Here is a 15,395-nt window from a genome sequence, read left to right as displayed (position 1 = left end):
GACCTGTGTGATGGGGACCACTGGAGGGAGGAGGTCTCCATGGACCTCTACCCACACGATGCCGGAACAGACAGTGGCTTCACCTTCTCCTCCCCCAACTTTGCGACCATCCCACAGGACACGGTGACCGAGGTGAGGGTATGACGGCCCTTAGAGAAGGTGTGATGGCACTGGCCATTTGGGACAGCTCTTGCTGCCCAGCTGTGCCCATTGTTTAGATGGCACCTGTCGGGTCCCAGTGAGCAGGGGTGCAGCTACCCGAGAAGACAAGGAGCTGGTGGCGCTGCAGGTGGGGAGGGAGGGCAGGAGCAAGGAGGGGCCTGAAGGAGGCCAGGCCTCCCTGGTCCATTTCCCAGGCCGCGGGCCCAGCACCCCAAGGAGCCACAGAGGCCTCACTGGGCTGTGTCACTCAGAAGCAGCCCAGGTTTGAGTCTGTTTTCTGTGCAACTCTGCTGGACCCCATCCCGGCTCCATCTGGGGCCACGCACACAGCAGGTGCAGGTGGGCTGCTGCATCCTCGGCCAGTGCTGACGCCCCCTCCCACCACTCCCCAGATAACATCCTCCTCCCCCAGCCACCCGGCCAACTCCTTCTACTACCCGCGGCTGAAGACCCTGCCCCCCATCGCCAGGGTGACCCTGGTGCGGCTCCGGCAGAGCCCCAGGGCCTTCATCCCGCCCGCCATGGACCTGGCAGGCAATGACATCCTGGACAGCCTCTCAGGTAAGCTGGGCTCCCGCCCCACCGCGTGGCCGACCACCACGTTCCCTGACCTCAACAGTCTTGATTCTGGGGCCAAGCGCTCAGGCTTATGGAAGCTGAACGTCCACCACTGGAGTGTGGGGGCAGATTTGTGTGTCACACGGGGACTTGCTCCGCCCTCACTGCGACAGGCAACTGTGGATCTTGAGCCTTCTGTGCCGGCTTTCACCCTCAGACTAACCCCAAAGGTGACTGTCCGCCCTGGAGAAAGAGAAAGCGATACACAGAGGCCAGAAATGCCCAAGTGTCTGTGAAGTGGCAGTGACAACACCTTGACATCTGCCACTCTCCTGGAGGCGAAGCTGGTTGCCACATGACCCCATGAAGGGCGACAGACAGTCCAGGGACAAGGCCACGTTGTCCACCTCTATGGCACTCCCCCACGGCAACTCCAATTTGCAGCTGAGGTCACCCAATTCTAAGCCAGGCTGCTGGGTGTGACATCCCCACCACCAGGCCAAACCAGACCAGGCCATCAAGGCTACCAGGGACACTAGGGGTCCAGGAAGGGAATCAAACCAGGGAGAGGCTGCTGGTGCTCAGTCAGCCAGGCACCATGCTCAGGGCCACACGACTCTGCGTCTCTGAGTGACTTCAAAAATGAGTTCAAGACCACGAGGGCTCTGGGGTCGGAATGTTTGGTACAAAATAACACGGGTCCGGGGGGTTCAGAACGTTCGAGAAGGATGACGCAGGTTCTGGGGATCGGAGCGTTTGGCACAAGATGACACGGGTCCAGAAGGTTCAGACACTCAGGAAGGATGACCCAGATACTAGAGATCAGAGCGTTTGGCACAAGATGACATGGGTTCAAAGGGTTCAGAACATTCGGGAAGGATGACGCAGATTCTGGCGGTCAGAGCGTTTGGCACGAAGACGTGGGTGCTGAGAGATTTGGTAGCTGATTGATTCAAACTCAAAACTGAAGACTGAACCCTTGCCCAACATTTGTGAGTGAGAGCTCACATGTCCACAGCCCAGAAATGAGGTATGGAATAACCCCAGCCCCGTCAGAGGTGTGCACGTGGCCCATGTCACAACTGACAGGAAGGTCACCTCAACAGTGGGTCCCTCTGTACCCTCCCCAGCAAAGGGGTTGGTGGGGTGTCAGCGGAGGTGACAGGGAACCTGTGTGTCGGGTGCTAGCTGAGCATGGGGGCCACACTCCCACTGTGGTCAGCTCCAAAACACGTCAGGAGATCTAGACTCTCAGCGTGTGCCCCCTGAAGGACGTTTCCCAACAGGGGCAGTCCCCACTCTCTCCTCTGGGAATACAGCTAAGAGTCTCTCGGGGCTCCCACCACCATGGTGCCAGAGTCAGTCCCAAAGCCCCGGCTCTCAGCAGAGAAACATGACGTCAAGTCAGTTCAGTGGCTTTTTAGGTGCATTGGTGGCATCTTCTTGCAACCGACTCTGAACCGTGCTGAGAACAGCTAGTATTTCCTCTGCACGCCACGGTCTGGAGCTGGTCTGGGGGTGAACCGCCCTGGGGCTCCTCCCGCTCCCCCACCACACACTCATGGGTCTCCCCTGTGCTTGGTCCAGTTCCAGAAACGCCACTGGACTGTGAGGTCTCCCTGTGGTCCTCCTGGGGGCTGTGTGGAGGTCCATGCGGGAAGCTGGGAGCCAAGAGCAGGACACGCTATATCCGCGTGCAGCCCGCCAACCACGGGGCGCCCTGCCCGGAGCTGGAGGAGGAAGCGGAGTGCATCCCTGACAACTGTGTGTGAGCCCTGCCTGGTGGCCCCGGCCCAGTCTCTGGGGTTGGGGCCACACAGCGAGCGGGCTCAGTGGGCAACGCTGTCATCACCTCTCTGAGCTCCGCTGCTGACAGACGCCTCTGCACAGACGTGCCTTGGGCCGTGAGCAGCCGCCTCCTTGCTGCAAGTTCTCCCTCGCGGCCCCCACGTCCGAGGCCTGCCCGCTCGTGGAGGCTCAGTCTGCGCTAAGTCACACCGGTGCCATTTTCACTGTGTGGCGCATTGTCCTCCATGCAGAGGACGTACACACAGCGCCCGGCTGGTCGGTGCTGCAGGAGAGCCAGGCGCCCAGGCCCAGGCGTCCCAGACTGCTCGCGGCTGAGGAATGCCTCCGACCTGGTGCCTGGGCAGCTGCTGGCCCCGCAGCCCCGCACCCGCACCTGCTCCTCAGAGCGAGGCTGCCACACGGCGCTTACTGCTCCTGGCACCTGACCAGGTAGCACAGCAAGAGACAAGTAAACGGGGGCAGGCTGGGACACTTCACCTGTCATTGTCACGTTACCAATCTGTGCACCTGAATAAAGACAATCTGTTTCTTGACATCGGTGGCTGTGGCCTCGCATTTCCCAGATAGGCGCTGGGCGAGGGCAGGACAAGCAGACACAGGCCACTTACCCATCTCTGGAGTACTGCCTTGCCCCGGACTTCACAAAAGGGCACATGGCAAGAAACAGAATAACGTAAAAATGGTGTTCAGACCCACTGCACACATGCAGCACGTACAATGGCTGACAGGACGATGACAGGCACGAAGAGGAGCAGGACTATGTCCCCTCCCCCAGGCCACTGACCATCAAGGTCCCTGACCTTAGGGAGATGCCCCTGAGGGCTCAGTGCTTCTGGCACTGGTCTGAGATCAAGGGTTCACGACCTCGTGCTACCAGAATGCATCATTCAGGGGTTCTAGGCCGAGGCTAGGCTCAGCCCCTGGAGAACAGTGGGGGACGGGGAGCCTTGCATTCTAAGAAACACTCTCACACCATCTTCCCCCTGCTGGGACTCCTGGAGAATCAGGTCCCACTGGCCCCTCTCCTTGCACCCACCCACTGCAAAGGCACAGCCTTTCTTACACTTGGCTCTGCGTAGAAGAGAAAAAATTAGCCTTGAAAATTCCTGAATATAAGCCCATGCTCATAGGGGCATGAGATGTGAAAAATCCTACTTAAAAGTTTCGCTTAAAAAATCCTGGGCCGGTAACGTCCTGAGGCAACTGGAAGAAATGAGCACAAATCCTCCCTGGAGACCACACCGGGGTCTCAGGACTCAAAGAATTCCCACCGTAACATGAACTCACAAATCAAAACCCATCAAACACACGGGAAAACCAGTAGGACACCTCTAAGTCAGAGGAAATAGCAGACTACAAGATCAGACCCAAAAAGCCGCCGGTGTTGGGATTACTACGTATAGGATGTGATCGAGCATGTTGACCATGTTCCCAAGCCTGAGTGCAAAACTCAGAAGTAGACCTCAATGCTGAGCGCACGGCCAGATTACAGATGGACCACACACTCTGGTCAAATGGCAGAGGCCGGCAGACCGGATTCAAAACCACCTGCTCCTTACAGGACATGTAAAATCCCGTAAGGACACTAAAAGACTGGGGCAAGATACTGCGGTGGAGACCCCTGTGGACAACCATGACTGCCTTCCCCTCCTTAAGGGAGCAAGCGGTGGGCGGGGCCCTGGGCAGGGGGAGAAACGACAAGTATCATTTGGGGCCAGAATATTTACTGCTCGTGTGAGATGCTCCAAACCCCAAAGCACATGTCAACAAAGAGAGGCTTTTGAGAAGCCACCAGAGGCCGACATACTGAGGACACCCACCCTGGAGAGGATCTGGGATCTACAGTCGACCTGGAAACAACCTTTGCTGTATTAAAGCACTGACATTAGAGAGACAAACGCTGGAAGCCAGCCACCGAGGACCCCGTGCTAGACGCGAGCGCTCCGGTTCTGGAGAAGGGGGTGGAGGACGCTGCTGCCGGCGCTGGTGCTGGGGTGGCGATATGACGGTGGTGACGGTGGTGATGATGACAGTGACGACGATGTCGTGACGGTGGCGATGATACCGATAACGGTAATAGTGGTGATGGCGATGGTGGGGCCGGACACTCTTTCAGGAAGGCAGCTGGGTCCGCCCTCACTGATGAGCCCACCTCTGAGCAGAAGAGGCGGGTGTGGTGTCATGGCAAGGCTTTGAGTGAGAAATAACAAGTCGTCAGTGTACGACGTAAAGAGTACACTGGTCGTTTTGACAGCAGAGTGGGGCGCGGGGCGGCGGGGGAAGGGATGGGCTCGGAGTCACGAACACGGAGGAAAGGGAGGTTTGTCCACAGAGATATGGGGGAAGTGGGAGGAGATGGCCAAATGCTGGGTTCACTCTGATGTACGGGCAATACAGACACTCACAGACTGGGGTCTCGCATGACTCCGGAGAGGTCTCCGTTGGTTCTGTTCGCAGTATTAACTTCAAGAAGGCTTGGGCCCAGCTGGGTCAGCCCAGGGGAAGGGAGGGAATGAGTGAGGACAGGTCACTGCTGAGGCTCCTGTTCGTTCTGTGGTGCTGGCGTGTACTGAACAGGGGAGGGACACCGGGCCAAACGAAGCTGTCCACACATCGACGTTGATAGCTGCAGGCCTCTCGTGCAGGTGAGAAATGTGTGTGCTGGGTTTTCAGGGGGCTACGGAGGGCCCAGCAGGTGGCAGGACCCAGAGCCGGGGTGTCAAGGAGGCGGCGGAAGTGCCAGCAGGGCACCTGCTGGAGGAACGGTCAGCAACACCAAGCAAGTAACGCGGACCGCGGCCGAGCCGCTGCTGGCGGTGGGGGGAAGGAGGCAGAGGGCAGGACGCTGGTAAGAGATTGGGGGGGGCTCCTAGCAGAGATGGTGGGCCGAATTCCCACATCCAGCCCCACTCCTGCCCAACTCCACTAAACCATAGAAAAGGATGTTCAGAGGGCATCACTCAGATGCCGGCCTTGGGCATGAGGTGTGCCCAGGTGCCTTAAGGGCACATCTTCCACCATGCAGTATAACTAAACCCTACGTTCTGGATGAAAATGCCACCTGAGACACTGCCCTTCTCAGAAGACGTGGCAAGAACTCTCACTTCCTCCTGCTCCCCAAAATGAGCAAACAAAAACCCTGAACTGGGGCTGGAGCGGAGCAAAGCTGGGCTGAGGCCAACATGGGTGAGCAGCTGGGAAAGGCAGGGCTCCTGAGGCTGCTGCTGAGCGAGGCTCTCAAGAACAGCGGCGTCCCCTGACATCAGGGGAGAGCGGAAGCAGTTCCCTCTGGAGGAAGCTTTTCCAACTGCCAGTGTGGGTCTCAGGCCTCCCCCAATCCAAATCAAGCAGTGAGTGCAACCGCAAATACTAGTTAATCAAAAAACAAGTCACTGTGATTGACTGAAAGTCAGCGGGAAACACCCTGTAGATTCAGACACCTAAGATAGCGACATTGTCAGAAACAATATAGAACAGGTACAACAAAAACGACCAATCAACGCGGGGTGACTAGAAACAGACAGACACGGTTGGAAAAGAAGACCACGTGGACGGACAGACTCAGTCCGTCGGTGAGGGAGCGAGACTGGACACAGCTGGAGGGAGAGGCAGTGAAACGGGGACGTCGCTGAGGACGTCACCCAGAATGCGGCGCAGAGAGACGAAGAGGTGGGAAACGTCAAGAAGATACGAAAGATAATGTAAGAAGTTTTAAAACGTTTTAAATCCAACACTCCGAAGGCTATAATGAGGATAAAGGAGAAGAGAATATTTAAAAAGAAAATAGTGCCAAGTTATAGAACTGACTAAAATAAAAAGGTAGCTTCAGAACCAGAAAACACAATATACCCCAGACAGGACAGAAAGAAGCCACCCGTCCCCACGCATGTGACAGGAAGCTGCTGAGCAACACAAGAGGACTGTCCAAAGACCCAGAGGAAGAGGACAGATCACTCAGAAAGCAGCGTCTATTAGAACGACGGCAGTTTCTCATCAGCAGCCAAGGGAGTCAGAAGGTGGTCAAATGGCACTTTCGACATGTTGAGACAAACTAAGTGTCCGCCCAGAGTCGTGAACTCAACACCACCTTTCAAGAATGAGGGCTTTTACACATGTTCAGATTAACAAAAACTGAGGTTTAGCACCAAGAGAACTACACTGAAGGAACTTCTAGGAGGTGTGGTTCAGAACCAAGTGTCCCCTAGCTCTGTCTTCTGGAAAGCGTAGAGGCGGTGACAGCCCAGTAGACACAAACACCCTTCACACGACGCTTTCACGTTAAAGGCGTTAAAAGACAAGGGAGACAGCGGAGGCGGCAGCGCCTGGGAGGTCAGACGCGTCTCCCACCCGGACGGCCATCGCAGGCACAGCCTGTCTGATGAAATCATTCGGGGACTCTGGAGTCTGTGGAAGGCTTGCAACTTCAGGGGAAGCCGTGGAGGGTAAATCGCAGGTCAATTGTGATCCGTTTCAGCTAAGCAGCAGCTGCCATCCCCCACTCCAGCCACGGGGCGGGCGGCTGCGCACGTGGTCCTGGAGAAGCCTACGTGCAGTCCGCAGGGACCAGGGTGGGCAAAGAGGGCCTTTCCTGCAAACATCAGGGATCTGCGAGCTGGTGGGCGACAGCTGCTTCTAACAACAGACATGCAGACAAACAGGTAGGGAGCGTCACTGTGGCCGCTCCCCGCTTGTTGCAAGCCCCGCCCCTCCCAGCTGAAGTGACTTCCAGAGGGTGAAAAGAGCTGGCACCCTTTCTCTCCACTCCCCCTTAATTCTTCCCCTTCTTCCCTTTTGGAAGCGAAACATTTAAGACAAGGACGTTCAAAAACAACTGCACATACAAGGAAAACTAGAAGTGACTGTGCGTGCCCAGGGAACATTCAGAAAAGACTGAGAAGACTGTTGTCACTCAGATGTCTGACACCGAGATGACTACAACAATCACAAAACATAATACAATCGCAAACACCAGGAAAGGGGAGCTCATTTCCAGACTTACGTTATTAGACCCAAATGTCCAATGTTCAACAAATAATCACAAGGCTCCAAAAGAAAAGTACGGGCTCTCCCAAGGAAAACACAGATTAACGAACTGTGTTTTTTTAAAAGATGCTCTAAGATAATGGTGCAAAGTCCAGTTGTTTCCATGATGCAGTGATGTGGCCTCTTGATCAGGTGAGATGGCACCACTAGGGGGAGCCGGGTGAAGGGCACAGGGGACCTCTCTGTATTGTTTCTACAACCTTCTGTGTCAATAAATATTTCAAAATAAAAGGTTTTAAAAATACATCGGATGCCAGAACTGAAAGGACCCAGTGGATCACACTTGGCGACTGTAATTCCTTTTTCACGAGGAAGCTGAGACTTGGGTTCATTCAGGGCATGGCCTCAGCTAAGCCGAAGCTCTTGCCGCCACCTCTGTGTCCGGCACGCTTTTCTTGACAACCCTGCACCGCCCCCCGCCCCCCGCACACACCCATGCCCCCCCTGCTACACCCGCTTCTCTCATTTCTCGCCGTAGGACAGTCTTCCCTTTCTACCCCCCACCTCCAGCCAAGCGGTGAAGACCACCAGAAGATGGCCGTTGGAGCCTGGCCGCTGGGTATCAGCTGGACTCGGCACTTGGCGGTTCCCTCCAGGCCCTGCGCCATCATTCATCCATTAAAACACTCGAAATCCTTTCAAAGGAACCCATCAGAAGGCGTTCCAACGTCAACATGCTTGGAAAGGCCCCAAGGTCCAGGTGCCTCTTGTTCCCTAGGACTTGCTGCAGTCACCTGCCCAAGTGTAGCCACCATATGCCGCTTCTCACAAAAATCAATTTACAAACTCATTCAATGAAATACACTCAAACAGCAGTATCACTTGCGACTGATTCATTTCAAAGGAAGCTCTACCAGGAGCAGCTCAAGCAACAGAAATGCAAATGTCAACTTTTCTTTTAAGTTTTTGTTTTTCACTTTCAACTGCTTTTTATTTCCACGTGGGGGAACGTGAGGAGAAATGCATCATAGAAGACATTCCAAGTGACACGCTGATAACAGGTAGGTGAGATGCACTGCTGACTGCTGAACCCAGGACCTCCTTGTGCTGCCCCCTGGATGTGTGTGTGGTCTGGCAGGGCTATGGTGCTGTATGGTTTTCTCCTGAGATAGTTCGTCAAGTCGCGCTGGCCCCATGCAAAATAGCCTCGAGTCAACTGCACAGTTCGTAAGATAGGAAAGCGAAAAACACCAGACTCCAAGCCCAGTTTGTTTTTCCGGCTGTCAGGTTTCCTTCGGTGAAACATTCTGATGCCATGAATCACCTAACTGTGGCATTCTCAGAAGACACGTGAGGGCTCTAGACGGGCCCAGGAAAATGGACAGAACAGCTCATGATGACGTGTCTTCTGAACCGCAGCCTCCCACAGGGAGTGGTGCTGGGGGCATGTGCGTGCAGACCCAAGGCAGCCACCTGTGGAAACTGCTGCCATTGCAGTGGCTTCTGCCACCAAGCATGCCCCACACAGTGGGCCTCACTGGCCGGTGGAGGGAGAAGCGAGCACCAGGGTCTTTGAGGGTCACAGAAAATCCAGTTTGATGTTCAAGATCAAGTCAGAATCCACACCAAATTTCCTGATTTTAATGCAAAAAAGAACAAAAAGGAGCAGGATCCAAATCTAGGAGTTCTCTTAATCGGTGCCCTTGTCCAGTTCAACCTTACGTTGAACTCTGCCCAATCTCCTGTCAGTTGACCTTGGCCGTCACACTGAAGTATTCTATTGCAGAGACTAACCCATCCCGCTAAAGAAGAGACTGACACGTGAGACAGAGTTTGGAACAAGTAGAACAGAGAGAAGGTACACGGAGAACTGGGCGGCGTCAGAGCCTCACTGCTCTCATGGTCACTGTGGAAGAAGCTGTGTTTGGGTCTGTGGAGTGTGACCAAGTCAGGCCCGGTCCAGGTCCCAGCTCTGCCACCTAATAACTGTGTACGAGCTCCTTAACCTCTCTGCATTATCTGTCGAACGGGAGAAACATAATGATACTTATTTCTCTTGGCTGTGATGATGACAGCATTAATATTTGTCAAGCGTGTAGGACCCACCGCACACACGCATGCACTGTTTGTGGGTGTCCCCAACCCCACTCCCTCCAACTCCCAGCTGAATGGCTCTGCAGCAGGTGGCTGTTTCCCATCAGCTGTGAATTTCTCAACCTGCATCTGAAGGGGTGGGGGAGGAAGAAAAGGGACAAGAGCAGCCTGCCCACACACCTGCTGTCTTGTGGTCCTCCAGCTGGATGGACTTGGCCAAGGACATGCTCGTGGCAGGAAGCCCGAGGACCACCTGACCCACTCCAGGGTCTGCGGCCGGGGCACACACAGCCGGTGTCCTACAGCTGTGTGGAGGGCAGCCTTGGTCTAGCCGGCCCCTCGTCCCGAGTCAGGAGCCTCTTTCGATCCTTGTCCCCCGTGGACATTGCCGTCCACCCCCTTCCTTGTCCTGCTCTGGTCCCTCCTTACCTCTAACTGCCCCCTCGCCCATCTTCTCAAGCCTCCATCTCTGTCCTCCCCACTCGGTGGTCTCCGTAGCCATCACCCCCTTACAACGGTCTAGGTGAAGAGCTCAGCTTCTAACGTCGAGTGCAACCACAGGGGAATGTGGAAACATGTCAGGTCACGAGTTTTACCTTTTCTTTAAAAGAGGGACGTGGTTCTTTAGTGCAGCGGTGAGCACGTCTGCTTTACATGCAGAAGGTCCGGGGTTCGCGCCCCAGTGGAGCCACGGTCCATGGTCTATGGCTATGCCAACCTGAACAAGCCCGACGTCTGACCTCGGAAGCTAAGCAGGGTCGGGCCTCGTTAGTACTTGGATGGGAGACCACCTAGGAAGACCAGGTGCTCTAGGCACAAATGATAATAATAAATTTTTTTTAAAAAGAGAGAGAACGTGGTCCTAAAGTCTCAGGATGTAATAGAGAAAAAAGGAAAAAGGGCAAGAAAGAAGGGCTAAAGGAACAAGGAATTAACACAAGGAAAACGAACAGTGAGACTGTCGGCTTAAACCCAACGACGTGTTATATCACATTAAGTGTAAATGGACAAAACTCCAATGAAAAGACAAAGGTTGTCTAACTGGATTTAAAAACAAAGCAACTGTATGCTGTTTCCCAATGGAACGCTGTATAAGAACAGGCTGAAAGTGAAAGAACAGAAAGACATAGCGTGAAAATACGAACCAAAGGAAAGCTGCTGTAGAGTCGACTTTAAGAAAACGGATATTACTAAAGAGACACACAAATCGCCAATGCTGTGTTTAGTAACAGAAAGACGTTTGGGTGAGTTTCCTACCTGACTCTTATGAGCTTTTTAAAAAGGAATTTGACAGACCATCAATTAAGTCTCTATTCTTACCATTATTTTCCTTTAACTGTAATCAGATTTTTAATCAGCCCATTACTTTGATGTGCCAAATAATGTAACAGCGTGCCCCAAAATACAATTCTTAAACATTTCTTTTAAAAATCCCTTTTGCGAGAGGGTTTCGTGCCACGTTTCCCGCACGCGTCTGTGTGCGTGCCGCGCTGCCAGCCCCTGGACCTGGAGCAGCCCAGGCTGCCTGCACCCAGGGACCAGGCTGCGCTTCCACCGTCTCTGACCCGCCAGCGCCACGCCGCCTGTGACACTCGATGTTCACTGAGCGTACTGGGGCACGACTGCTCGAGTCGAACAGTGCTGGGGTGAGAAGTGCTGCCCAGAACACGCTTGTCTTTACTTTTAGCTTCCACCGAAGTGAAACAAATTCTCAGTTTTCCCAGGTATCTATGGGAACCTGAGACCACGTCTGATATGCCTAGTCCAGGAAGAGCACACACCGCTGTCTCGTCTCTTCATAGCTCTAAGGTCCAATGGTGTCCAATGAAATACACTCATCGAGAAAGTTCCAGAGAGAGACCTCAGAGCCAGTCGTCAAAATCTATCTAAGTGCGACTTTGTGATTTGGGGACTAAAGACAGACTGCAGGAATTGAAGGCCTTGGCCGACCGCCCTCCCCTGCCGAGGCGGCACAGAGCCCTGTGGCTGGTGCCTGTGGGCTGTTTCCTGATCTGTTAACTGGAGCTGCACCTGCCCGGAGCAGCACCTGGCGCGGCCACGTCCCTTCCCACCCTCTTGGCCTCCACCTCCAACCTTGTCCACTAGGCCTCCTGGTGTCTGCCCTAAGCGACCCGGAGAAGCAGGTGCGGCTGCGATGCTGGCTCAGCTCCATCCCCCACATGAAGGAAACTGCCTGAGAAGCAGAGAACAGGCATTCCTAGCTGCAGGCAGAGGGCAACAGGAAACAGGGCCTGGGCACCTGAGGAGCACGGGCTGGCCAGACGCAGGATGAGCACCTGCCCCAAACTTGCCCGGAAGCTTCAAAGTCAAATACGATCTGTACTTTATGCTGTTTCTCCTAATACAGAACACCTTCTTAGCGGTGGTTTCTAGTAGTAAAGTCCCGCTTGTCTTGAATGGAAAAAGGGAGCAAGGTCCTTCAGGGGACATGGAAGAGGAGCAGGAAGGGAACTCTGGGGGCGGGGCGTAGTGAGAGTTAGGGCTGCCGGCCCGGTGAGTTTAAAAGCATGGCAGGGCTCCGGTGACACTTTTAAACGAGGCTGTTGGTCCCTTCTAAGAGGCAGGCACTGAGGAAGGGCGAGGTGCCATGGAGCGTGGTGATCGAGATGTGGGAGCCTGCTCACTAGAGACAACGGTGGGGACTCGGGGCCCTTGCTCCTGCTGGCCCCTTCCAAAGGCCCCCAGACGTGACTCTTGCACTCTGCCAAGTACCAGGCCCGTTGCTGCTTTTTCTTCGGAGCATGAACTCATCAGACACTAGGAGAGAGGAGGAGGTAAATGGGTGTTATCATTCACCGCTCCGCGGGGGGCAGCACCCACTCGCATGTGTCCTCGTGGCAGGCTGCACTGCTCCTTGGGTGTCCAAGGTTGGGTGCTCTCTGGAGTGACTCTGAGACCAGGATTCAAGCGCAACTGCTTCATCAAGGCACTCCCAGGAGCCAGGGGAAATGGGCGGGGAAGGTGAGATCTCAGGCGAGGCCCAGACCTCGAATAAAGATCATCCTGCAGACTCAACCCAGCACCTCCGCTCTTGAACAGGTGCCCAGAAGAGTGGAAGCAAGGACTCCGATGTGTGCACAGCCATGTTTGCAGCAGCATCACTCACAACTGCCAAAAGGTGAAACCCAGTGTCCACCAACAGACGAACAGGTAAACCAAACATGGTCTACACATACAATGAAATATGCCCAGCCTTAAAAAGAAAGGATGTCGTGACACACGCTACAATGTGGATGGGCCTTGTGGACACTATGCTCAGTGGAAGAAGCCAGACACAAAAGGACCAATCTCGTATGGCTCCACTTACATGAGGTTCCTAGAACAGGAGAATTCGAAGAGCAAAAGGGAGAGCTTGCGAGGAGCTGGGGAGAGGGGGCTGAAGAGGAACTGCTTCCGTGGGGACAGTTTCTGTTTAGGATGAAAACTTCTGGAAACGGATGGTGGTGACTGCACAACAATGTCAACGTCCTTAGCGCACCTGAATTGCACGCTTAAAAATGGTTAAAACGTTCAGTTTTGTTACTTATGTTTTACCGTTTGTCCCACCTTCTGGCAAAAGAGCTTACCACTGACTGGCTTCAGGTCGGGGTAGGTCAAAGGTCACAGCAAAGCATGTGATGTGGGGCATCCACAGTGTTCCACACAACTGTGTGAATGCTTCATGGCAGCTGCTCCTCCCCGGCCACGGCAAAGCGCTGCCGTGTGCAGAGGGTCGCTCGCTCCTGCTGACACCTCGCCTGCAGCTACCATGGCTGTCAACGCCACTGCTTCAGGAGAAGTGTCTGCACTGCCAATCACTCATCTTTGGTGGAAACCTGGGTGCCCGACAGCAGTGTGAAACGGCACCAGTGGGGCGCAGGGTGGACAAATGAGCACAGAGTAGCAGGTGCCTCACTGGGGTGCCGCCAAGGAGCCGGCAGCCGGTGGAAAGGCGCCCCGCCCCATCAGTCACAGGGGGCACACAGCGAAGCCCAGAGAGACGCACATGCCCAGCCAATGCAGTGGAAAGACACAGCGGCAAGTGCAGCCTTTGCACACCCAGGCCGCACGCCCCCACCATCAGTATCTGCTGGAGTTGAGCACGGGACACTGTCCCAGGTCATCGGCAAGTTGCCAACAGAAGTGCAGACATGGGTCCACGTGGCGGCACTATTTGTGATGGCCGAACACTGGACCGTGTCCAGCGCCCATGGACGAATGTAAAATAAGAGTCGCCTCTGCGGAGTGGAGTGGTGAGCAGCCATGGCGGTGGGTGCCCCCCACCCCCGCACGTGACAGCACAGATAGGCCTCATAGACGCGTGGGGGCTGGAAACCGACACGGAACTGCACGTGCTTATATCAGGTTCCAAGACAGAAAGAAAGGGTGTCTTTAGAAGGCGGGGTGGTGGCCACCCCCGGCGGGTTAGTGAGTGGCACAGGCGCATTCGGGGTGCGGATCGTGTTTAGAGCCGGTTGTGGTACCCGGTTGAGCTACACACACCAATGGTGTGTGCGGTGCATTGTGTGTGAATGTGCCGCCTGTCAGCCACATAGCCCCGCCCTGCCCCCTGCGTGGAAGCTCAAAAGGGTTCACAGGCAGTAAGGAGACCACGGCCCTCGGGGAACCGGAGCATTCTAGCAGAGGTCCCGCCATGTTCGCAGCTACTCCAAAGCAACTGCCTTCTGAGCCCGGGTCCCCCCAGGGGCCAACGAGCAGACGGGCTTTGAACCAGCACGCCGCAGGCCCACCTGTCACACCACAGGCTTGCCTGCCGCTCCGCAAACACCGGGCACCCAGGCGGAATCTGCAAAGCTCAGCGCTTAGCCATGGACAGCCGACGCTGGACCTCTGTCAGCTCTTCAAACAGACCCCGATCCAGGTTACAGAAGAATGTTTAAGGACACAGAAAGATGGGCACAAAAAATTAGGTAGAAAAATCAAGTTATAGACAGTATGTACACAGTATGATCTCATTTTTACAAAATATATAATATGTGCTTAGGGAAAAGAGTGGAAAGATAATACTGAATACAGCACATTTCTAAAGCACATTTTTATTTCTTAAAATCCCTACAATTAATGCATTTGATTTTCCTAATACCAACCCAAATGGCCATGGATCCAGCCTCAAGGACTCAGGGTCAGGAGCAGAAGGGACAACCACACCAGGGTCACAGGGCAGTGCTGAGTGCCTGAATGGGGCGTGCACAGGGCACAGAGTGACAAGGGGAGGCGCATCCAAGCGGCTGGGACAGGGCGTCTGTGTGCTTGGGGCCACTGGCCTGTGTGGCGCCCGGGTCTCAGCCAGTGTCCACTGAGTGAACACCCAGGAGGCAAGGCCCCCGGGATGCATGGCCAGCCACAAGCTGTGATCTGAAGCACAGGTGAAGTCCCCAGCTGGGATGGGGGGGGCGGGGGGTAGGGGCTGGTCTGCAGTGAGGGCACCAGGCCTCGATTTGGGGACTAAACTAAGTTTCCATTCTGCTCCATCTTGTAGTGTCTGGTGGATCCAGGTAAGTCATGTCACCCAGGGCTTCGGGCTCGCCATCTGTGAGTGGGTGCTATTACTCAACTCTATGGGGGCGGGAGTCAGTGAGAACCGACAGAAAATACGACACGTTAGAGCCCGTGATGGCGTCAGGAATCATTTATCACGTGCTTACATCGCACTCACAATGGGCTGAGACGTGTGTTGACCAGTTTACAAATATTTACACACTCTTCTTACCCTGAGAGATATACTTTTCCTACCCTGGTTTTACCAGTGGGGAAACTGAGGCACACAG

At 54.7% G+C, this 15,395-nt stretch overlaps 2 protein-coding genes across 2 annotated transcripts in view; both read left to right on the top strand.

Moving 5' to 3' along the window:
- Positions 1-3,064, top strand: part of SPON2 (spondin 2) — a 5,007-nt gene extending 1,943 nt beyond the window's left edge. The window contains exons 4-6 of the mRNA XM_023520233.1: positions 7-132; positions 555-723; positions 2,308-3,064. Of these exons, the coding sequence (XP_023376001.1) occupies positions 7-132; positions 555-723; positions 2,308-2,492 (480 nt within the window). The 3' untranslated portion in view covers positions 2,493-3,064. The remainder of the gene's footprint in view (positions 1-6; positions 133-554; positions 724-2,307) is intronic.
- Positions 3,065-8,246: 5,182 nt separating this feature from the next.
- The window catches only part of LOC105301848 (transmembrane emp24 domain-containing protein 11), a 23,147-nt gene continuing 15,998 nt past the window's right edge, over positions 8,247-15,395 (top strand). The window contains exon 1 of the mRNA XM_011374681.2: positions 8,247-8,573. Coding sequence (XP_011372983.1) covers positions 8,450-8,573 — 124 coding nt within the window. The 5' untranslated portion in view covers positions 8,247-8,449. The remainder of the gene's footprint in view (positions 8,574-15,395) is intronic.

This window comes from Pteropus vampyrus, unplaced genomic scaffold (assembly GCF_000151845.1).
Source record: "Pteropus vampyrus isolate Shadow unplaced genomic scaffold, Pvam_2.0 Scaffold253, whole genome shotgun sequence".
In the NCBI taxonomy this organism is placed as follows: Eukaryota; Metazoa; Chordata; class Mammalia; order Chiroptera; family Pteropodidae; genus Pteropus; species Pteropus vampyrus.
Note: the sequence above shows the minus strand (reverse complement) of the source record. Positions and strands in the feature narration are given on the sequence as shown.